General features: G+C 38.3%; 1 protein-coding gene across 8 annotated transcripts in view; it reads right to left on the bottom strand.

Moving 5' to 3' along the window:
• STK11IP (serine/threonine kinase 11 interacting protein) overlaps window positions 1-23,207 on the bottom strand; it is a 31,530-nt gene extending 8,323 nt beyond the window's left edge. For 4 of the 8 annotated variants that reach the window (XR_014024607.1, XR_014024608.1, XR_014024609.1 and 1 more), the window contains exons 1-14: window positions 22,475-23,207; window positions 19,965-20,167; window positions 14,979-15,053; window positions 14,138-14,233; window positions 12,682-12,789; window positions 12,150-12,221; window positions 8,673-8,802; window positions 8,448-8,551; window positions 7,925-8,014; window positions 5,894-5,935; window positions 5,398-5,568; window positions 4,890-4,971; window positions 4,455-4,793; window positions 702-895 (exon numbers count right to left, since the gene is read on the bottom strand). Coding sequence is in view for 5 of the 8 variants with exons in the window: in XM_081313762.1 (XP_081169888.1) it covers window positions 702-895; window positions 4,455-4,793; window positions 4,890-4,971; window positions 5,398-5,568; window positions 5,894-5,935; window positions 7,925-8,014; window positions 8,448-8,551; window positions 8,673-8,802; window positions 12,150-12,221; window positions 12,682-12,789; window positions 14,138-14,233; window positions 14,979-15,053; window positions 19,965-20,167; window positions 22,475-22,538 (1,770 nt within the window). In the remaining 3 variants the exon portion in view is untranslated. The remainder of the gene's footprint in view (window positions 1-701; window positions 896-4,454; window positions 4,794-4,889; window positions 4,972-5,397; window positions 5,569-5,893; window positions 5,936-7,924; window positions 8,015-8,447; window positions 8,552-8,672; window positions 8,803-12,149; window positions 12,222-12,681; window positions 12,790-14,137; window positions 14,234-14,978; window positions 15,054-19,964; window positions 20,168-22,474) is intronic. The other 4 variants (XM_081313761.1, XM_081313763.1, XM_081313760.1 and 1 more) reach the window with 3 other exon arrangements.
• Window positions 23,208-25,330: the final 2,123 nt, after the last annotated feature.

The raw sequence follows: 25,330 nt of genomic DNA, 5'->3' as shown, positions 1-25,330 counted from the left end.
ACAGAGCAGATCTAACCTATTGCAAATCCAAACAAAATCATTTTATGGATGATAAATTGCCGGGGATCAAAGATGTGGCAAGAAGCAACACTAAAAAGAAGGTGGGCAGAGCCCAAACATAAAGGCTTTCTCTACAGATTCCAAATTTCTATAGCCACGTATGCAGAAACTGCCAGATTTAGCTGTGAATTTTCTAGTTTTAGCTTTTTATTTCCTAGTTCTAATGCAATCAATGAAAGGGAGGGAACAAAGCCTTCAAAGCTTTTCTTCAAGGAGACAGCTTTCCTGTCTCCAAATATATTTGGATTCAGTCCTATAGTATATAAGTTACAATGCAAGAGTGAGAAATAAAACAAGACAGCAAATATATACCATTAGCTGAGCACCACTGACTGTAATCAAGAGTGTCTCGGTTCTCAAATCACTTGTAGCCACAACTAACTAAACAACAAAACTTGATTCATAAAAAGTAAAAGCCATAAGCCACAGTTTACCAACCACCATGGACAGATACACACAATTTGCTGGGCCAAAAATCAAACCAAACATAGTACAGCTTAGCTTAGCACATAAACCAGATCTCCAGGTATCCCCAGAATTGAAAATGCATATACAGATCCAGTTAACCATTGAGTAATGACAGACTGGTCTGCATGATAGTCTGCTTATTATAAATCGTGCATGGAAACAGCTGAAATCACCTTTCTTCTCCAGTGCATTTCCGATATCTCTGCTTTCTGAAGACTTTGTAGTTCCAGCCTACGTAAAACCTTGGCTGCTCTCAGCTCCACTTCCATAACATGTTGGGCAGTGACTCGCAGGAAGATCCAATCTGGCTCTGGGTCGCCATCACCTTCTATCTGGCTTACTAGCACAGGCTGGCAAAGATCCACTGCTAAGATAGATATAATTATTAGCTTCCCCTGTTTCCTATTCAGTTTTAGCAGATAAGAATGCCTGAAATCCCAGATTTTTAAAGACTTACCACAGAAACCACAGCAAAAGCCCTAATAAGCAGGCATATACATAGAATGAAGGCTATTGCTAAGCACATTGATTTGTGCTTAGAGTGTAAGCCGCCCTGAGTCTTCGGAGAAGGGCGGGATATAAATGGGATTAAAATAAATAAAATAAATAAATAAATAAAAACCACAGGGTTCCAAAGACCATGGAAAATGAGACAGCTTTGAAATTTAACAATGATAAAGGATGTCAACAGAGATACTTTTGTGGCAAAAATTCACAATATGATTTTGCTTGTGCTAGAATGCTGGGTTTGGGGTATCAACAAACTAGTTGGAAATTGCATGTCAGAAGAAACTAGACTCCCCGCAACTAATTTCTAGCATAGTTTTAATATCCTCATTTAGTATGACTGAACAAGAGAATTCTTTATAAACAGCAAAGGAGAAATGCAGCTTCACTCATTCTGTAAGCAATATCTCAAACACAAATAAGGTCAAAGGCACAATTTGAGATCTCCTTTTTCAAAAGTGGCATGTAGACACTATCGAAGTACAAAGTTTAACTAGCATTAAGTTTTGCATTTCTCAGTAAGTGTTAATTGCTTGTGGGGGGTGCGGTTGTCCTTCAAAATCCATCAGCAGAGTGATTTGTTGAATGTAGATTTTTTTGATAAGCTCACCGGATTTGACATCCCATGTTCTCTGGCTGTGCAAATTATTTTTAGTTTGTTTGGCATCATTGGAGATGTTGCCAACACAGATGAGGAAAGCAATAAAAGCTCACTTGAAGAACATTCTATTAATAACAGTGGCAGATTCCAGAAATTGAGAGGAACATATTTACACTGTAAAGGAGCAAAGGACAGAAACCCTCACCTGGTCACAAACTAGCTCCATGATGGTTGTTCAATACTATTTATTTCAATGGGATTGAAACATACTAGACTTCACTAAAATGTGTTTTGTGTCAAATGTTGGAGTGTTACAAATTTTACTCTGGCAATCTCAATATTGAATTTTAGCTATCCTTATTTTTACAGATTAGTTCCTGAATTTTTCATGAAATGACTACATATGTTATTCTGGTAAATGGCTACAAATTCCCAGGCTTACAAGTGAACTATTTTTTTACCCTAAAGGGTCACAGAACTAATTTCTCCAGGAGGATGTGCATAATAAGAACAAGGATATTTTTCAAATGGAGGGCCAAGAATTGGAGAAAGTACCTACTGTATATGTTTTTACAATTCAGCGTGACTACAAATAAAGATGCTAAGAAGCCTAAAAGCCTCTGAAGTTTAGTTTCAGTTGGGGCTGCTTGCCTGCTTAACTTCAATGCTGAATTTTAATTGCTGTGCTTAAGTCTCTCTTCTCTTCCTTTCCCTATTCAGTATCTCTTAATCTACCACAGACATGTCAAACACAAGGCCCGGGGGCCGGATCCGGCCCGTGAAGTGGTTTCATGCGGCCCGCAAAGCCATCCTGGAAACAGTGAGGGAATGGCCCCCACTGCCTTGGCCCTGGCCCAGAGACCCTCCTTCCGCCAGAGACCCTCAGATCTGTCCCACTCCTGCCCAGGCCCCCATAGGCACCCTTCATGCGAACGATGTAGACCTGGCCACGCCCACCCAGTAGGCCACGCCCACCCTGGCCACACCCACCCGGCCCCCTGAGGGCAACCGCAATGCTGATGCGGCCCTCAATGAAATTGAGCTTGACACCCCTGATCTACCACATTCAGTTTTGCTCCCACTCCCTCTTTTCTTCCCAGTGCAGCAATTTCTTCCCTTCATCCATCACCAGCAGAATATGTGTTACCTGTATGGTTTTGTGCTATGTGTATGTAAGAGAATGGTTGATATACAGAGATAGGAATCAAATAATGTTATTTATAGGCAACTGATTCAGCAGCTATTTACTTAATCGATATCTATTTGTTGCCTTTTTGCTGCTCTTTTCCCTTTTATACACATCAATACAGGCTTTTAAATTTTTTTAGAAGTAACAGTATTATTTCCATTTTGGTTCATGGTTTCTATTTCAAAACTTTTCCTTTCATTTTAAAATAGGAATTATTTAGAAGCAGCCAGTTCTTTTGATATCTAAAATCAAATTTTAATTTCTTTCCCAATAGGACCCAAATATATTAAGCTGCCATGTGCTAGAAACATCAATAGATTCCTAGTTAGAATCAAGAAGTTTCCAAGACTTCCATGTTAACAAATAATAATATTTACAATGAGGAAGTTGAACCAACACAGTTTCATCCCCGTTCCAAATTATTATTGGTTAAGAAAAAAAAACCCTATTTATATGCTTTGAAATCAGGAAATCTGATGCTAGGTATTTGTTCTATGAAAATTAGTCATTAACTAAAGCTTGGAAAAATATTTAAGAGGAGTAATATATGCATTGCTTTCAAAATATTTCTCAGTCTAGAAGTCATATTTGGTTTCACTGCATTTACCTGTCCCTATAAACTCAGGGTTTTATAATTTATTTTTAAAAAACTGAATGGGAATATATTCAGTTAAAATGATTGCTGTGCTCTTTGTATCATCCTGAATTTTTAACAAACTCTGAAACTTAGAACCCAGATAATTTTTATCTGTATTAGAGAAACTTTTTACAAAGGCTAATACAACAATTTAGATCCAAAAACGAAGACATTGGCTATATGTGGATAATATACAAATAAACTGGAATACAAAACTGAAATATCATACAAATCAATGGCTTGTATGTTAAGAAATGTTAGAATGTTTATTGTTTAAAAACTGATTTAATTCAGTGGGGAAAAAAACATTTTCTGACATATTGGACTCCTCAGCAGTTGGTTAAAAAAGGATGGCTGTCATCTATTTAGGATTTGATTTTGATCTGAGGAAAGTATAATTAGTTTTGTGGAACGTTACTTATTAAATTTATTGGCTGCCCATTTTACCTCAGGGTAACTCTGGGTGTCTTACAATATTACCTTTATTTACTTTGACGATATCCATTAGATATAATCCATAAGGATTAATAATCATCCTTATTAATTAAAGATTTATATTATAGGGAACCAGGTAAATTTAGTTCAATTAAATGTATCAACTCTCAGCCTTTGAGATGACTTTGTAGTGGCAGAGAGGCAAGATCAGAAATATGATTTCCATAGAGTCTAGATTCTATTCACTGTTTTGTTTCCAAGTTACATAATCTTTGTGATAATAACTGAAATGAAATTGAATGGTTTTGTTTGCAATTGTCATTATGTACTGGTTTACAAATTAAATGTTTTTTTAAAACATTTCTCACATACTCACGAGTATGATACAAACACATGCTCATATGAATATATATATTCATACTAATGTAAGTTACTGATATAAGTATGTCGTATGCAGATACACGGGGGTGAGAAAATCCCTATGTGGAAATGTAAACATCTGAAGAGTCTCACTTACCCACAGAAATGGATAGAGGCCCAGGAGCAGCACTATTTACCTTCCAGTATTTCTTCCTGATCTTTATCTTCTTTAGCTATTGATCTATCCTTTTCTGCTGTCGCTTTGGGACTTTCCACTCCAATTTCAGAATCAAGCAGTTCCGGGTCTTTTGCTTCTGCAGCATCAGGAAGATTCTGCTCCTGCGTGGTGCTCTTGTTCTGCTCAGCTGCCCCACCTGAGCTTTCTAGAGAGTTTTCTGTGGGACTGCTAGAGTGGACAGTAGACTTTGTGAGTCCATCTGCTTCCAGGTGTCGTCTATACTGAAGCCAATTTGCTCCAAACCGATCCCGAACGTTGTCCATGCGCTCTATCTCTGCCTGATGTTGTTGAACTATATCTGTGAGAAGATAAATGCAACCACTCCAAAATTTGAAAACAGTTTTTGGTGCACATTCTGTCTTACATAAGAGGTCCATAATGATTTCAATCTCACCTTCCGAGAGAGGTTGAGTTCTGTAGTCATGTTCTGTATCGCTGGGCTCAGAAATACTGGCCCTACGAACTTTAATTCTCCCCTGTAACAAAACCAAGTTATAAATAGAACAAATAGAATTGACCCTCTCCTGCTTTTTACTTAACTATTAAATTATACTAATCTCGCCGTTATTTATGTCACACCTCTGAAAAGAGAGTAAGGTTTTTAAAAAGCATTTGGCATTCCAGTCCACTATAGGGCTTTCAGCTCAGTCACACTTTTAATGATTGGCTTGGCAACATTTCCACAACTTCTAACTTTTTAAAATAATTAAGGATATTGTCGTAATGTTGCATTAGTTACCACGTTAATGTTAGGGCTTATTCAAACAGAGTTGCTCCACCCTTACAACCACGAAACACACAGTAGAAAAACTCCCAGTGGAGGACAAAGACCTCTTCTATCTTCCTCACCACCACCAATCCTGCCAATTCCAAACGTTGAATATGTAAAATGGCAGAATCACCTTCGTTCTCTTCCGAGATGAGGGCATGGCAGATGTGCTGTCTTTAGGGGACTGGCTATCACTTTGGTCAGCAGCATAGGAACTTTCCAGGGCATTCCGGTTTATCATGATTCTCTCTGAGCCTGAAGGGCAGAGTGGTTGAGCAATGGCACGATTCAGGTTTGAGTGGTGCTGGAAAAAAAAGAAGCACAACAAGCTATAAATGGGTAAGAAGATCTTATCTCAGGCTTCGCCTCCTTTTCTTACTACTAATATTACTTTAGGACAAAATGCCACCTTAACAATTCATAGGAACTACTTTATATTACCACTAAAGTGAGAATCATCTGTCAAAAGATTTTGCTTGAATAGACAAAAGTATTATTGGTTTCTGCATATTCTGCCATACTGCAATGAAAACTAAGAATGAAATTACTTCAGATGAAAGGAGATTTTGAATCCAAATTTTCATTGTAATACAAATATGAAAAATAAACATTTATCTATGTCTTCCTACCTGTAAATTGGAGGCAGACAAGGGTTCTTCATCAAGGAGGAACTGATATTACAAAAAATATGTATCAGGAAAAAAATTACACACATATTTCTTTGTCAAATTTAAACCTATCAGAAAGTTGTATTCTACTTTCCACTTAAAGAATGGTTAAAAAATAGGAAATAAAACAGCAAATAAAAATATTTGTCAACACCAATATGTGGAAACTGTATGGTAATCACAAAAATAAAACACAGGAAGAGAAGTAACATCTTACATTTCTTCTCCTCTACATAGTGCCATATGGGGTTTTAATTACTGTTTTAATTAATTTATTGTATTCGGGCACAATTGTTTAATTTGTTTTTAACTTTTGTATTTTGTATTTTTGGTATTTATTGCCCTGTACACCGCCCTGAGTCCTTCAGGAGAAGGGCGGTATACAAATTAAATTAAATAAATTAATTAAATAAATATAAATCCTATTTTGTCAGCAAGCCAAACTCCTGAATATGCAAAGCAGAATTTGTGCTGTGTTGAGAAGTTACAGTTAACTTCTGAGTTACAGTTCTCAGTTAAATAATATACATTTGATAACCACTCATTCAGTGACCAAAGTTATGACAGTACCGAATGAGGAGGTCCTTATAATTGTGGCCTCGGAACCCCGCAGTCACAGAATTGTGACTCAGGCACTTAGCAGTCAGCTCGCAACTATGGTGCTGCAGCATCCCACAGACCTGTGATCACCATTAGGGACCTTCACTGCCTGCTTCTGATAAGCAAAGACAGTAGGGAAGGCAGCAAGAGGTTGCAAATGGCAAACATGTGACTGCGGGATACTGCAACCGTATGGGATTTACCTAACAAAAGCAACTGGGACTGACAGAACTGCTATTGAAAGTTGGCACCATCATGATGATGTGCTTTATGGCTATGTTACTTAATGACAGAGGTCCCACTTTCAATTATCATTCATAAGGGAGGACTACCTGTAGTAATACAACGATGCGAAATGGTGCTGGTACGGCAATTTTCAGCCTTTTCTTTCTAATGGAAGATTTGGGGTACGCTACCACAATCACTTTGTGGTACCACAATCACATTGACTTTTGATAGCGTGATCCTGCGGGACTCTGGGCGCAAACAGGCTTCCAATGCCTGCTGCAATTTATCACAAAAACATCTAACCGCTAACAAAGAAATTGTTTAGAGAGGAAAATGTAACATCCATTTAAAAGAATTGTAATATATTTTACTTATGAACTATTTCATAATAAACTGCTTTCAGAATAGACATAAATTTTGCTGTCTTATTTTAATCTGCACAAGTTTGTTTTTTCCCATTATCCTGGTCCTTTTTTTTTTTTGGTGCCTTCAAGTTGACTCTTGGCGATTGTCTAAATAAGTCCCTGAAATTTTCTTGGCAAGATTCCAAAAGTGCTTCGCCCTGCCCTCCTTCCTAAGAGAGAGTGCTAAGAGAGACTGGTCATCCAGTTGGTTTCATGCCCTAAGGTGGGACTAGAATTTGCAGTCTCCCGGTTTCTCACCTGATCCCTTAACCCAGGGGTCTTCAAACTTGGCCCTTTTGTGACTTGTGGACTTCAACTCCCAGAATTCCTCAGCCAGCATGGCTGGCTGAGGAATTCTGGGAGTTGAAGTCCACAAGTCACAAAAGGGCCAAGTTTGAAGACCCCTGCCTTAACCACTACACCAAACTGGCTCTCATCCTGGTCGTAACCTCACTTAATACTTATGTATTTTGCTGTCCTCTGCTGACTATTCATTTTAGTTCACTCTTTTAATTATTCATAAAAAGGCGATTACATTTCTGAATGAACACCTTATGCGTCTAGCTGATACAATTTCATCTTGTGCACTTATTAGCTGCTTTGCTCAGCCATACAGCTATGCTGCTTTACTGTAGTACAAATATATAAACCAATTGCTATCTAAACACAGAACTATTAGCAACTGTTTTAAACAGATGAAGCTACTGGGGTTTTTTCATACTGTAATTATGGAAACTGACAACACAGGCTGGATACTCACATTGCAGGAAATAGCCCTAGGAGACAAATGCGCTAGAGTAGCAAGGCGATGATTTGGATGAAACCATAAAGGATTTCCTTCCAGATGCAACTGAGAGAAGAAAAAAAGAACACTTATATTCACCGCCAGAAACTTGCCCCTCTCACGGCATTTTCCTGGGATTTAAACAATGGTGTGTTTTCATAAAATTGCGGGTTATCTTTCCCCGTATTTCTCAAGGTAGCACGCATAAATATCCTCCCTACCCACATACGGGTTAGGCTAAGAGATGACCACATGCCGCATTTCATGGCAAAACTGAAATCTGAAGCAACATTCTGGGCCCCAATATCTCACTACTACATTCAGTACCTTTGCTTGCTCACCCAAGAGCGAATTCACCCAACACTGAAATATTACCACCAATTAGTGCTCTGCAATTATTACCGACTAGCCATATTCTCCAGATTCTGTACAGTTTTAAACAGCACTTACTCTAAACCACTGTTACCCCTAATATTCCAGAATAACGGCAAATACTCACTCTTCTCAAGTTATGCAACCAAGCCAATGGTGCTAAGGCAGAGTGTTCCAGCAACAAGTTATAGGCAATGTCTAGGTGCTGAAGATTTGACAGTTGTTCCACACCTGAAGCAATCAGAATAAGTACCATCAGACAAGAAGCCAACTTTTTTTCAGACTGTGCTTCATGTCTCCAATCTAGCCCAGTATTTTATGAAAGCTTTTAGCCCTTTCACTATATCCTTACCACTAATGTTGGCTAGGTGGTTATACCGGAGAATTAGGGTCATCAGTTTAACCCGACTATGTAGCCCGAGTTCAGGCACCTTAGGCAGGAAATTATATGCCACATTTAAATATTCCAGCTCCATCAGCACCTACAGATAGAAAATGACAAATCTCAGCATTATTCGGTCATATTCTTCTCCATTCTCTTTTTCAAACTGAAAGTAAATTCTCCTTGAATCAAGCTCAGTTCTTGGCAACCTCGTAACCATGTCATTCTCACAACAATAATAATTTTCCATTGCCTTCTTCTGGCATTTTTTTCTACTTTCTACTTTCCAGTTTAGCCCACTGGTATTTCCTTCTCGGTATAGCCCTGCTGGTATTTCCAATCCAAATGTAAACCCGGGCCCAACCTTGCATAGTATTTGTGAGATCAGTCAAAGGTAGCTACATGCTGCCACCTATCTGGGGCCTGATAAAAACGCATCAAAAGTGTCTCCCATCAGCTAGTCATATCTGATCAAAAGTGTTCCTGAAAGCATAAAAGATTAAAGTCCTTGGCAGGGCGCTTTTTATCTTAAAATATTTAGATACTCTGCCAATGCTGCATATGACCTAACTCTGTTCTTAGCCAACTAGCGCATGACAGCCACATGAGGCTCTTGGAAATAAGAAGGGCAGTAACTACACAGCAAGAAGATGCCGGTAGCCAAGGAGGACTGGCAGTTCTCCCATCTGAAAAGCATTTAGTGCAATTGCTGATTTGTTTGATTATAATCTGCCATTTCTTTATGAGGAGAGATTTTAAACATAGCAATTTAGTGTTTAGGGCAGACCCGCTCATTTGCTGTAACTCTTACAAATAGGGAAGATGGTTTTGCATGAACTGCCCTCAACCCCTAAGATTATTTAGATCATCTTCCCCAATCTGCGCTTTCTTCTGAATGTATTGGTCCTCCTTTCCCACGACTGCCAGCCACGTTATAGCTCATGAGGGGTGGGGTGGAAGAAATGATGCATAGGACAAGAGATGCCTGTCAAGAAAAAATCAGATTAATTCATTAGCGGAAGGCAAAGCATTTTGAATCCCCTCGCTCTTGCAAACAACTTTTATTTATCTAGATCAGGGGTGTCAAACGTCACATGACGTGTCACAACATATCGCGACTTTTTCCCCATTGCCGGCAATGGGGTGGGCACGGTTTCAGCATGACGCAACCGGCCCATGGTCTGGCAGTTTGACACCCCTGAACTAGATGTATAATTGCAACTCCAACTAGGAAAGGTATTTCCATCCTGCCCCTTAAGCCTAGAGATCGCTCGTGTACTTCACCAGATTTCAAAACACTCAACTAACTGGGAATACAGACCAAAAGCAGCTTTCACCAAGAAATGATATGCAAAAGGTAAGTTCAGAATAGCAAGGAGAATGGCAGGAGGCAATTGGACTGCCCCGTTAATCCCCTCAGTCTTTACAGAATCCCAGTGCTAGAGTAACCTGCTAAGTCTCTTGTAGGGAATGCTCTTAAAATTTACCCAGTGGCCTTTTGTTAAGGACAGTTGGATAGTACACAGAACAGAAGGCTAAAGAAACCTGCCTGTTCACTATCTTACCCCATTGTTTTTCTTCAATATAAGAAAGAGAGCATTAGATAAAGACGTAGAGGTAGACCCCACTGACTTACAACCAAACTAGGACTGGAACTTCCACTGCTAAGCAAGGCACTCATTAAAATGAATTGTAACTGATTTCATGATTATTTCTGCAGTGGTCATTAAGCAAATCCCTGCAATTGTTAATGAATCACGTAGTCATTAAGCAAACATAGGTTCCCCCATTGACTTTCTTTGTCAGAAGCCAGCTGAGAAGGTTGCCAATGGCAATCACATGACCCTGGGATGCTATAACTCTCATAAATACATGCCAGTTGCTAAAGACCCAAATTCTGATTCTGACTGGAGGGATGCTGCAATAGTCATAAGTGCAAGAACCAGCTGAAAGCCACTTTTTTCAGCACCACTGTAACTTCAAACAGCCGCTAAACAAATAGTCATATGTCAAGGACTACCTATAGAATGATGTGCCATTAAGTGCATTGATAATAACGAACTGTTTTCATTCTCAAGAAATCCAGGAATGACAATCCCACTTCATCTTGAATCTAATCAAAATAAATTCAAACCAGGAATTCAGAAACAGTCTTGATCCAAACTTTCCTACAACAGATAAGCTACTAACCATGCCAGTCTACTTACTTTTTTTAAGGGGCACCTGACTTGCTAATCACTGCTGGAACACTCTGTTGGTCAAGATGCAGCTGTGGCCTTATTTATCAAGGCTTATGGAATATTCCTGTCTCCAAATACTAACAGCAACATATCTAATTCTGTCAACTGGATTCCATCACCACTTACAAATTCATTCCTCTTCCCCTAGTATCTCCATAGTTCTACATTCAACTGTGATTTAAAGTCTTTGTATAATATTACATTGGAATGGTAGCTTTGACTTTTTTTATTTTCCCTAAAGTATTTATTGTTTCTCCATTTTCTTGCTATAATTAAAAATATTACTTATTACCCACTAGAAAGGTGTAAAAAAGTTACTACAAAATTCATAAACAGCTACCTGGTTATTAGCATTCAGGATAATAATTTTAATCTATATAGTTCTAAACATGATCTAGTACAAAAAATTCCTAAGGCATACAATTATCCACTCGTAAGTCACAAAAGGTACTAATAATATTAAGGAAAGGCACAGCAAGAAAGCCAATTGTTCCCTGAAATTTGTCTCGTTTCTTGTATTACATTAAATTTGAACATACTTTTAACTTCCTATTCTTATGGGTAACATAAATATTTAACCACTAGATGATGTATCGTTATGGAAAAATTAAAAGAGTATCATGGCACAAAGATTTCAAGATGTTATTTACTTGTTCAATATTTTTAAATGTTATAAACTTGAAATTAAAACTACTATTAAAATGCCTTTTAATTTAAGCAAATGAAAAATAATTAGATTACTAGGATGGCATACCTATAATTAAGTAAAAAATTTAAAATAACCTCCCACCAAAAAAAATAACTTTAAAAGACAGAAGACAAGAAAGAAGCAAAAGGAAAAGGAAATTATTGCGACAGTATATTTTTAGGATGCCAGAATAACTCTGCCTTTGGTATATATTTTACCTATTCAGAACTGTTACAGGAAGGGATATATTATTCCTTATATATTATTGAACTTAATAAGTTGAAAAGATACAAGAAACTTCAAGAACTTCAAAGAGCAGAAACACAGAAAATGGAGCATTAAGTGGAAATAAAATGTCACTGAACATTTCAAGGAAATTTGATGCTTCTTTTGATAGATACAGGTTTTTTTGCCTAAGTGGTGAAAAACATCATTCTTAACAGACTGTTGTCATCAGAGTTGTTAATTGTCATAGTTAACTTCAGAAAGGTATCACTGAGCACACTGCCAGATACTTACAGTCAGGTAGTGCTGACAGTCCTGGATGAGATTATGACTAAGATCCAAAGCCTTCAATACATTTAATAATTGCTTAATAGAGAGAAGAAAGAATAAGAGTTTAAAGATTACAAACAGATCAAATCCATAGAACAAGTAGTCCAACAGGCAAGTGGCAAGTTATAGTACAATCATTCAAAAATCTTTCCAATTCCATTGTCTGTGATTGTCAATAGATAAAAAATTGTTAGTGAGACTGCCAGCAGATTGTGGGCTTATTTCTATTACAGTATTCCATTTTAAAAAAAACCTGGTGATTTCACCACTTGCTGCACCTTACTTGCACAACAGTTGGTCTAGAAACAACGAGAGTGTGAGTTCTAGTCCTAATTTAGCCATGAAAAACTGGCTGGGTGACTTTGGGCCAGTCACTCTTTCTCAGCCCAACTCACTCACCAGGTTGTTGTGTGGGAAATAGGAGAAGGAATATTATATGATTGCTGCCTTCAGCTATATATGAAAAAAGGCAGGATTAAAAAAAACAACCTCATACCAGTGAATCATCCAAGGTTGCAATAGAATTGTAGCTGAAGTTGGCTGTGTGCAATTCCAGCCAAGGAAGTGCAGAACTAAGATCTCCACCACATGCAGAAAGGATCTCCTGTAAATAAAGAAGATGGAAAACATGGTGATAAAATTAGAGTAGCCTAATTTGGTGCCTCTCAGCAACCTACTTTTAACTTTTTGCTTCAAAACAAAGATATTTCACACTAGGAAGCACTTTAAACATCCATTTCTTTGGTGGGGGGGGGGGGAATGTTGCAACGCTTGAATGTACTAGGTATAATTATAGGCTCCTTACTGTCCATTGGCTTTGACATTCATAAAGAGGGCAGATTGTAAGTAAAAGGATTCCTGATTAAAACAGGGATAGGTAACTATTAATATATTTATATATTATTAATATAAAACCCTTTTTCTAGTCCCAATAATTACATTGCTAAATTTTGATGGCAAACTGCCAAGAAATCACACTGCAATTTGTCATGAGATTTTTGACAGAGGAAAGGCACTTTAATTCATTAACATATCAGAATTCATATGCTCCATAGCAGTATCTTCATATTATACAATGTATAACATTGTATCTTCATGTTATATAGCTCTCAACAATTGCCACAATTTTGTTTTTACAAAATGTGCTCATGAATCCAGAGTCTTGTAAAACAGCAACCTACCCTCCACAGAATATGTAACGGCACCTTATTAAACTATACACAATATTCATTACAATTACCTTTCCCAAAAGGTATTTAAAAACAAGAATAGGACCCGATCAAGTATAAAAAAGGTAAAGGTTCCCCCGCACATGTGTGCTAGTCGTTTCCAACTCTAGGGGCCAGTGCTCATCTCCGTTTCAAGCGCTTGTCCGAGGACATCTCCGTGGTCATGTGGCCGGCATGACTAGACGCCAAAGGCGCACGGAACGCTGTTACCTTCCCACTGTAGTGGTCCCTATTTTTCTACTTGCATTTTTTACATGCTTTCGAACTGCTAGGTTGGCAGAAGCTGGGACGAGTAACAGGCGCTCACTCTGTTACGCAGCACTCGGGATTCGACCCGCCAAACTGCTGACCATTTGATCAACAAGCTCAGCGTCCTAACCCACTGAGCCACCGCGTCCTTCTGATCAAGTATAGGAATATACAATTTGTGAGGAAGGTCACTGAGAAAGAAGGAAATGAGAAAGACTTAAGTCAATTTTTTCTTTACTAAAAACTTCTTGTGGGCAAAAAGCTGCCAGGAAGAAGCAATATTATTAAGGCAAAAAAAAACCTCCCTCTCCTTTCTTCTATGTGAACTTCTGCTTAAAATCATAGTGTTCCATAAAACTCATCAGGAAAATATTAATGCACCTCCTTGTGAGATTCTGTGCAAATGCATATATTTTGCCAGCCATTCTTTTCCTGATGGTAGAAAAAAGTCCAATATGGAATATCACTACTCACTTCCAGAGAATTCACACATCTGGAACAGGTCAATGCCTCTAGCTGGGAATAAACAAACCTCAGTCCCTGAAGATAGTGCAGAGGAACACATTTCAGCTAAAGGAAACAAAAAGAGAAGAATGAATATAAAAGAATATCCGTTACAGGTTCAATAATCCTATCCCATACATATACATTTGCATAGGGATAAGTATTCTAGACCAGGGATAAGTATTCTAGACCAGCAACCGGTCCACACAAAGCCCCATCTGCAGGACGCAGACAGCACACAAAACCACGCACCGTCCAGTCCATGGAAAAACCTCCTCCATGGAACCAGTCCCTGGTGCCCAAAAGGTTGGGGACCTCTGTTCTAGACAACAGTAAAGAAACTTTCTCTCCAGATGTTGCTGAACAACTGCCAACATCCCTCATCCATGCCCCTGATAGATATCAAAAGCAAGTTGTATAGAGTTTCAGCTTTGTCAATCTCTGGCATAGTAGGATCCTGTTTATTTCATATGTATTTTTCCATCTTGCAAAAATAGAGCTACGGTATGATTACACAATTTTGTGAGCAATTTTGAGCCCTATCTTCCATACTATTGTGTAATTGTTATATCAAATTTAGCAAGACTCTTTTTAGATCATGCAGCAAACTAAAATTAGTTTTAATATTTTGAAGAAACAAAATTCAAATATTTTGGGAAAAAAAAGTCTTAGGTATGAAATATCCTACTATCCAGGTATCTATATATGTTTGGGAGAAGTATTGCTTTACCCAATAGTGCTCCCAGAGATAATACTAAACCAAAACTTACTCTATACTTGAAAGGACTCTGTAGTAGTACTTGAAACTCACCTCTAAACGTCGCAATGATTTAAAGGGAGAAATCTTCACAGCTGCTAGTGGAGAAGAATCAGGAACAAATATCAGCTGAAAGCAAGATAAAGAGTGACACCAGCTATTAGCCAATGTATCCAATAATGCAAACTTATGTTATCCTCACGTATGCAGTTCTGCCTCTCACAAAGTTTCATGTGTTCATCCTTACTTCAGCAATTCTGAAAAACCCAGCACATGAAATGATAATTACTAGAAATAACCATGTACTCTATGTAGGCATAATGTTACACCCCGAGTAGGTAGTTGCTAGAGTTCCAGTGTTCCAATCTTACATGCTAACCAATAAAGAGTCCTAAAGCATACACTTTCATTGGGGATTGCTCTGCATCTTGGAGAAGCAACAGTAGCTGATGTGGGAATCTGGGAAAACGGGTTCATTTTCCTCATTTTATTTTCTAATTTTCCACACTAAACCAAATTCAGGAAGACAAAGTTCAGAGTAAAAAGGGATGGAAATGGGATAGCTGTAGATTTTACTTATGATTTATTAATTACTCCTAGAGTTCCAACAAGCAAAACAATGCATTTAAAGTGGTCTTTTATGTAATATTAAACTACTTTATTGTGCCATTCCTCAGTGTTTTTGTCACGAACTCTGACCTCACAATTCATCAGAATAATTTTTACAATTTCTCTTGCATAGGCCAAAACATATATCTTAATTCTACATTCTGTTATGTGAAAGCCAAGCGAGGTCTAACATCTACTACGGATAGCAGGCATATGATACAACCTAGAAGGCCCCCACACCCAATCTACAGGCAAAACAATTGCTATGACAAAGCAAGTTCTGTGAAGAACAAAATGGAGCAAAGATGATTGTTCAAATAGAGATTTCATCTGTAATCGTCTCATGATAAAAGTGATTGTAAAGATATAAAGGCTGACTATACACTAATTATTTAGCTAATTTTTTGTCAGAAGAATAGAAACTTGGAAGAGGGCGGAGGCATGCATCAGGAGCTGTTATCATCACATCAAATGGTATATAGTAATAAATAGACATGAGGGCTTTAGATAATCATCAAAGTATCGATTCCATGACAGAAGGCTAAGATACCATGTTCCCTTCTGCTTTGTTAAGGTTTCATTTTTTTAAATAAGTGAACTCTCTGTAACAATTCAAGCACACATTTACTCAAATGTTCACTATGCAAGCTTGGTGTGTTCTCATAGAGTCATAGACCATTTGTTGTAATGAATAGTTTCAAGATTTTATCTCATTTCTCATTTAAAGGTTAAACTTGAATTCAGATTCTTTAAATAGTAATACAGATAGTCCTCGACTTACAATAGTTCATTTAGTGACAGTTCAAAGATACAATGGCACTGAAAAAAGTGACTTATGACTGTTTTTCACATGACTGTTGCAGCATCTGCTTGGTCACATGATCAAAATTCAAAATTCAGAGGTTTGGCAACTGATTCATGTTTTTGACATTGGCAGTGTCCCAGAGTCATGTAATCCCCTTTTACGACCTTCTGACAAGCAAAGTCAATGGGGAAGCCAGATTCATTTAACAACTGTCTTACTAACTTAACAACTGCAATGATTCACTTAACAACTGTGGCAAGAAAGGGCAAAAAGTGGGACAAAACTGTCTTAACAAATGTTTCACTTAGCAACATAAATTTTGGGGCTCAGTTGCGGCCACAGGTTGAGAACTACCTGTACAGTTTTTCAATTAATTTCATACACTAAATTATACAGTGTTGCAGCATAAATATCTCAAAATAGGAAGCATATTTCAATCCATTCCTGTATATAATCCCTGTTCTTGCTAAATGTTTCATGACTATCGAAGCATGAATTTACTAAAAAGATTACAGGTCATTTGCCTACTGGTGCCACAAAGCTTATTTCAATAAAAATAAGATTCTTTTTGACAGGAAACAAAGGCAGAGACTCGTTAGCTTGATTTAGTGACATAGATTTAACCTCCTCACATCCTTAACTTTACTACCCAATAGTTGTGAATTTGCTATCAAGTTAATTGATATACATACTTAGCAATTATATGCATAGTTAGCAATTATAGAGGGGGGGAAGTAAAACACAGAAGCCCCAAATTTCAAAAGAATAAAATATGGTACCTGCCCAATTTGGATTGGTTGCTTCAGACCTGCTGCCGCTAATGAAGCCTTATATAATCTACAGTACATTCCGATGATGAAGTTTCTTTCCAACTTTGTCTCTCTTCAACACTGTAATAGATTTTACCCCATCCAACCCGGTTCTAACTTGAAAATGATTGGGATGGTTTTATACACTTCCTTACGCAGAATCTCTAACTTTGAAATACCCAAGACCAGGAGATATAACGAACATGGCAAAAAAAAAGGCTAGACTTCAAAATAATATAGTTTCTGTTTTTATTTAGATCTTAAAAATAAAACCTATCACTTTTTATGATTTTTTTTAAAAATCCTCTTTCACACAAGTCATTCCTGATAAAAATTTTTAAAAAAGGAGTCGCATACAAGTCTTGTATTTAATGAATATTAATTCCCCCCCCAAGGACTTGTCATTTCCCCTGCTGAAAACAACTGCAGAAAGACGACACATTCCAGATTATACTTAAATATATCTGCAATTTCAGTAAACTGTATACACTCTTCAGTTTAAATCTATGCAGACAGCTGAGATTTATGGAGCAGAGTTGTAATATTTTACTGCTGATGAAGACCTCCACCTTCAATCAGATAACTTATATTCATTCAGCTTTGTTATATACTATTACATGTCTCTTCGTCTCTTCAGTTATCTTGGGGCTAAATTGCTAAACATTCATGAATACTGATTCCAGCACATCCCAGATCTCCAATCTGCTTTTTGTCTGCTTGAACAGATGGCATGGATATACACTTGCAGCCAAGAGGAAGCTAGTTCCTTTACCAATCGCTCACCACCTCCTCAGTCTTATGCCAACTAGGCCTGGCAGAAACTGCTGTTGCCCACACAATAGTTTCTAGACAACAGAACAGAGAACACTCTAGACATATTGTAATTTCATCAGGAACATCATCAACTTTCATATTTTTGTGTGAAATAAAGCTATTTTTAAAGCAATTACATTATTTTCTGATTAGAGTTACATTGCGCACTATAAAATTCATTTACTTAAGCACTATATACAGTGGAGGATATTCTACATCTATGCTGTTACTAAACAAAACTGCAGAACTATGCAACCAGGAGAATCCTTGTTATTATAGCTATTTTATATTTTTTATCAGTTTTTTAAAAAGCAATGCTTGTTTTGCAATTTTATTAAAAGATTGTGTTATAAAGATAAAACTAATATAACTAAATGTACAGAAATACATTTAAAAATTAAAAAGTGCAGAAAAAGAAAAAACGGCTGGAAAAAAATAGAAAAATAAATTTCTCCCCCTCATCCTTGACAAGTATAATCCACATTAACAATTTATCACTATAAATACAATCAAACACCTCTACATTCCATACTTTACCCCATTCTCTATAAGACCATCTCTAAAACCTCATCTCTCCATATTAATCAGCAAAAGTCCAGTAAGGGTTATCAGAAATAACCACATAAATATTAAATTATATCTATTACAACTAATTTGAATCATTCCTTTCCATGTAAACAGATTCTCCCTCATTTCTACTCTTCAAATAATCAAAGTCTAGGGCTAGTAAAAAAACACCAATTAATCATTAACACAAACAACCACCATCATCCAGTCCCAATAAAATATTAATCGCTTAAAATTGTAACCTATTATTTTGATCTTAATCAGAAAAACCAATTCTGTATACTTTCTTTCTTCTCACAATCTCTGAAATCCTCAAAGTTCTATCATCCATCCAGTGGCGTAGCGTGGGGGGTGCAGGGGGGGCCGGCCGCACCGGGCGCAACATCGGGGGGGCGCGCTCGCACTCACAGCTCTCTGCCCCTGCCTGGCTCACTCACTCTCTCTCACTGCAGTGCTGGCTGTGCGAATCCGATCCGAGCCGCCGGGTCGCCGCCCACTGTGGAGGGGGGGTGCCAGGCGTGCGGTGCGGAGAGAGAGCGAGGGACTATCTGGGGGAGGGACAGTGCAGCGGCCGGGTGCTTGCCCCGGGTGCTGACAATCCACGCTACGCCACTGCATCCATCTTCTCAAACTTTCTTCATTTCTTCTCTCAAAATTCATGTCATCACTGTCAAGCCCTATTTGTAATTCCAGTGTGGCAATTCCAGCAAATTTTTAAAACATGTTCCTTAAAAGATCCTATGCAGCATGGCTTTTTTGTAGATCTCTCAAAGCTAGGGCCAGTCAGTAGACTAAATGGACTAATAACCTAATTCACATTAGAAGATTTCATAGATTAATAACTAATTTCTCCCAGCTTTGAATATCCAAGATTAAAGTACAGCCATGAAGATCTTTATACTGCCTGGTTCAATTTACTCTTTACTAACTTGCATTAGGGATCCTTCCCTTTTCCCACAATTTTATTTAGATTTGCAATTTGTAATCCTTCTCAATGCTGGAAGGTGGTATAGAGGTTGTTAAGATTTCATAGTATTTGAAACAAATATCTAATGTAAAAGCATTTTTAAGATGGAACTTCAGCAGCACTGATCTAAATTTCTGAGCTGAGGAACATATGGTCCTCTAAATGTGGATGGAGAAAATCTATCAATGCGGTTGCTAGGAGTTGAAAACAATTTGATCGCACATAATCCATCAATCAAAGATGTTGGTTAACTATAACTTTCAGTTCCCCTCAGCATTGGCTATGTAGGCTAGAGTTGTTGAAAGTTGCAGTTCGGCAACATCTAAAGATCACAGATTCCCCATAATTATGCAGCACATTGGTAACATTCAGTTGTATTAGTGCAACCCAAATATCCCCTCTGTAAGAGGGGATAAGCTTTTCCCCAATGCAGGTATCTAGTGCACAGAATTTCACATTTCAGGACACACCTTCAATGAGAGAGTTTTTTGCAAGACATCAAAGAGAAACTGGGCTTGAAGAATAGCAGATGTTTCAGCAGGGTGTGATGAGAGTGCAATGAAGCCATGATTCTGGTTTCGTGGCAACAGGTACTGCTCAAAAATCTGATTAAGAATCTGAAGTGTGGAAGTGAACAAGGTCAAGGTGCTAGTACCATCCAGAATCAAGTCCCCTGAAGAAAAAGAAGAAATATTAGCATTAACAGATCAATGTATATTCACTGCACGGTATAACTGCATGAAGGAAAGGTCAATGATATAATATAAAAGTGTCATAATTGCCGCCCTTAATGTAAGGGATGAAGCTAGCAAGGGAGAAACCAGTGGTTGTCAGGCTGGACAGAATTATTATGTAAACACTAATTCTCTAATCTCAGCACTGGGAAGACAGGGATACGTCATCATTGTCTTGAAAAGACAAGAATGATTAAACCCTGGACATACAAAGAAACAGAGAAAGACCACACTTGATTTCTGTGTTTATGTCTTCTACCTCACAAACCATGTTTTATCTTAAGGCTTTTGCTGTAAGCAAATTTCTGGATACTGGGTTATGTCTGCAAAGCAAGATCTACTGCTACACCTGGCCTAAAGTCTTCTATTTAAAGGCACGGGATGCAAACTACTGTAAATCTTACTCTATATACCCCAGAGTGATATATTATATGAAGCATATTCCACTCTCCTGAACTACAATCTCCTTTTATGTTTAAAACATTAAATTCACTACAATGATATGAGGACCTCTCCCAGATTACATAACTAGATAACTGGAAAAGCTGCAATTACGTTTAGTATACATGAGAACAAAATTAACAGAAATGCTTTGCAAAGATGAAACATTTATTCTTCTTTGAGGAATGACACTTGGGGAAGTCTGGAGCCTATACTTCAAAATGTTTTAGAAAACATAAAGGTAAGTACAGTTATACTAAGTTAACTGAAACTGTTTATTGATCGAATCCAGTTTTCAGGATTGGTATCATGCCAAGAATTATAAGATAACCATAGAAAGTAGTTGGGCATTTTGTGTTTCATTGTGTTGCCCAAACAACGCTAACAGAAACGATCTCAATGAAGAATGAACAGAGATGAATAACACATCTCTGAAGAAACTTATTTAACCTAATGCAGGTAGTCCTTGACTTACAACTATTTGTTTAATGATGGTCTGGAATTACAACAGCCTCAGAAAGGGTGCTTTACAGCAAAATGTTGAATCACCATTCCTATGGTCACATGATCATGATCTGGATGCTTGGCAACCTGTGCAAATTTACAATTGGTTACCAAGCACCCCACGATCACATAATTGTCATTTGCAATCTTCTCTGTTAGCTTCCACAGAAAGCCAAGGGAGAAGCCAGCAGGGAAGGTTGCAAGCTGCCACTGCCTTATCTCAGAGGGCTGGCTGAAAGAGCTGCCTACCAGAGGAGCAGAACTCCTTCAGCACCATGCAGAAATAGACCTCAAATTCTGAAGATTTGAGATTAGCTCTTGCATCCCGCCAGAAGTTCCCTCCTTTGCACGAAGGGGAGCTGAACTCCTTCAGTTAGATGCAGTAATGGCATCCGTTGAAGGATTCTTCCAATGGTGCATGGAAGGGGAACTGAACACTTTCGGCCAGTCCTTAAAACAAGAGGAAACCAAACTCCAAGCAGAAAGTAGTGTGTGGAAGGTAAGGAGCACAGGGTATCTAAGGTGGGCGGCCTGGGAGATCCAGCACAGGCCACACACAAGTATCTCTTCACAATGGCTGAAAAATCTTGGATTTTGGCAGGATGGATTTTCAGCTTCTAAGAGGCAGTACACTAAGGAAAATAATACAGAATGCTTCAGCTGGATGGGGAGGCCCCAGGAGGCCTGGCATAGGCCGCCCACACATGCCTCTCTGCTCAGGAGTTGAAAATCCTGCTTGGATTTAATTAGAGAGGATTTTCAGGTCCTGAGCAGATCCTTCCAGATCTATCCCACCATCCCTGAGACACCCTACACTCCTTACATGGAACTCTGTCCGCCAACAACCTGCAAGATTTCTTAATGACCACAACCAGGGGTGCTGGATTTGCAGTCATTGATTAGAGCAATCACATACCTCACTTTGCTCAGTAACCAAGATTCTAGTCCCAACTGAGATTGTAACTCGAGGACAGCCTCTATATGGATAAAACCTAATATATATATTATAGAGTTTGGATTAACTTTGATATCTATTACAAGTACCTGCTGTGAGAAAAACATCACAGAATTTTGGTTAATATACTAGCCATGGCAATTCAATTCAATGTTTTCTCCTATATGAAACTCTGCTGCTCCTGAACCCAGAGCCTCAATCTGAAACCATTATTATTAATTTAAGCAGTCAATTCGTAGACACAAGGCAAACCCAAGGATAACCAGATTTATTTCCATTCAGAGTAGAGCTAAGACCATTTTCCAAATATCTCAAAGAAAAGTTCTCCACATCATTAGAACCTCACCTGAATCTTGCAGTAACTGTGCTAGACTCCGAAGCATTATTTTTTTGGGCGCAGAGGGTGCCATCTGCAAAGACAGGAAAAAAAAAAGAATTATAATAATTTCTTGGGAACCAAAGAAGTTCAAGCCACATTTAGGTATCTCAACACATGCTAATTCAAAAGAACTACTTAACCAACACAATGGTGAAAGCAGAGACTGGAGAACCACAATCCCTACCTGAGAAAAGAGTCACTCTCCAGTGAAGAAGCGACTGAAGTAAACCTCTCTGTTCAAAGTCCTAGAACCACCAGGCACAATCTGAAGCTTAAACTCCAAGGCTCCAAGGACAAACCCATGCAGTTCTCTAAACCAAATGTTGCAATCCTCACGTGCAGGCGCGTGACAGCGACCACAGTTATCCAACCTCCCTCTCTTTTTGAAGCAAGGGGCAGTACCCTTCTTCCGTTTGACCCTGTCTAATAAACCCTCGGCGGCAGAAGGCCAGAGGAATTTTTTCTTTTTCTTTTTTTACCTACCCTAAACAGGCCGCCGAGTACTGTACTGTTCAGAATTACCAGGTTTCCTCCCGCTCTGTGACAGGAAAGGGAAGCCTGGCGCAGGAAAGACAAAGCAACAAGCACATGATACAGGCAACGCTAACCGGCCAGGAGGTAACCATGGTAACGTTCGCGTAGCCTCTCCACCACCTGCAAAAAACCTTAAACTCGCCTTTTGGAAACCGATACAACCCCACCGTCCATAGAAAACAAGGTAGAGTCCTTCCTGGCTTCCGCATTACCATAGAGCACGTACAAAATTGTAGAGTGTCCTCCGGCTCCGCCTTGCCTTCACAGTCGCCCAGAGCCTCTCGCCTTAGTTCCTGCTAACGGCGACCTCGGGGCTTTCTGCTTACTTTCCCAATCCGCCTTGTAAGTTTTCTTAAAGCCATCAGATTTCCTCCCTTCCGCCGCCCCCCCGCCTTCTGCACCAAAGCTCATAATACTTCAAGGACAAAAATTGCCCTTAAAAATGCCTTCTAATCTCCCCGCCCCCCCGGGCATCTGAATAGCAAGCGATGCCCCACTTTGCTGAAATCAGCTTAGTTTCTGGGTGTCTGTATACTTAAGCCTGGGACTGATTTTCACGGTTTAGCCCCCAAATACGTGGCATAAATATATTTTGACATGTGCAGAGAACCTGGGAAGAACCAATAAAAGTGAATATATGTAGCTCAGGGTTGAACTGTGGAATCCTTGGCAATGCTTGCAAATAAATGATCAAGTTCAGAGAGCACCAAGGGCTATACAACTTTGGAAGGGGATTTTTAGGGCTTTCCAGAACAGTTAAGTAGGGACTCTTGCATTTCAGACGTCTTGCTTTGCTACATAAATCCAGCGATGATATGGCTGCAACAAAGTCTCAGGTTTCCCTTTTTGAAAATACTGATTTATAACAGCCAATCAAAACTATATTTTGATTTATATTATAAAAATTATCATTTTTATTTATATACATTGTAAACCACAATACTATAATTTTAATATTCATGACCATATTCATCTGTTCCTGTGTACTTCCCATTTTAATTTTGCTATTGTCTTCTGGATGTACAGTATAGATCTGGGTAACCTGTAACTTTTTAGATGATGGAAAACTAGTTTTCATTCACAAACATTGAACATACTGGCCCTCAACATATAGAGAGGGCTACTGGTTCCTTAGCACCATTTGAAAATGGTTGGTATTTAAACAGTTGGAATGTTCAATTGCTTACTTAGAAATTGCTCACTACATATATCAATGCTGTATGAAAACAATTACGTATATTTATTATTCCACTACAAACAGTTTCTATTTAAAACCACTAAATCTATTCACAGTCCATATTATCGAAAATTACAATCACAACATGCAGAGAATAATAAGAGCTGGAATCCCATATAAATGAGCATAATATAAAGCATTTAGCAAGCTTCAGGAAAAGGGATTAAAAAATGGGAAGAAGAAATAAACCCATTAGCGGATGGAAAATGGATAGTTTCTTGGTCCCTGAAGCATTTGGGTGCTCCTTCATGTGATTCTGCACTAATCTGGAAGCACACTTAGACGTCTGTATTCTCATGATGCCAACCATGCTGAAGAGCTGAGCTAATTTATTCCGAGTCAGTTGGTTTAGTTAGTTGAAACCCACTGGGAAACTAGTGGCTTTCTCTCCTCATTCCTGTCTCCTAAGCTTCAGTTCTCTAAAATAAATTCTAGCTTGACAGCTTTATAAGTTGTCCTTTGCAGCTCAGATAAAAGGAGCAAGGTGAAATTGAGATGCATTTTATCAGAAACAAATGACAGATTTCTGTTCTGCTATGCACTAGCAGTCATGCAAAGCACCAGGCTGTTTTTATTTCTATTTTTTTCTGGTCAGGGTTCCTACAGAACGTGCAGGAGCTCAGGACAAGAAGTTATTTTCATTCCTTGTTGCTAGCATCTCAAGTCTTGAATGACAGTCAGAGATCTCTTCAAATTACTTCTGGGGGCATTATCTCAGACTTCATTTCTATTCTCTATTCTCTCCAAAGTAGTTTGAAAATAACCTACCAATGATCACTCTCCTGACCTTGAGATGCTGGGATCATAACCAGTGATCCCTCTGCACATGACCAATACCAGTAAAAAAAATTATCATTGCATTAGAGCCTCATGCAAAGTAAACTTTTAGAGCAACAATAACAAAATCTCATTCCATTCTAAAAGGAAATGGAGTTAATTTGTCAATCACCAAGAATCAACATTGACTTGAGACAAAAAAAAATGCTTTCACAGTGTTTCAAACTATGGTTTCAGACTGTAGTAGTGGAGAAAAAAGAAACAATAAATTCTAA

Source organism: Vipera berus (genome assembly GCF_964194415.1).
Source record: "Vipera berus genome assembly, chromosome: 1".
NCBI lineage: Eukaryota > Metazoa > Chordata > Lepidosauria > Squamata > Viperidae > Vipera > Vipera berus.
This window is presented reverse-complemented; position numbering and strand designations above follow the sequence as displayed.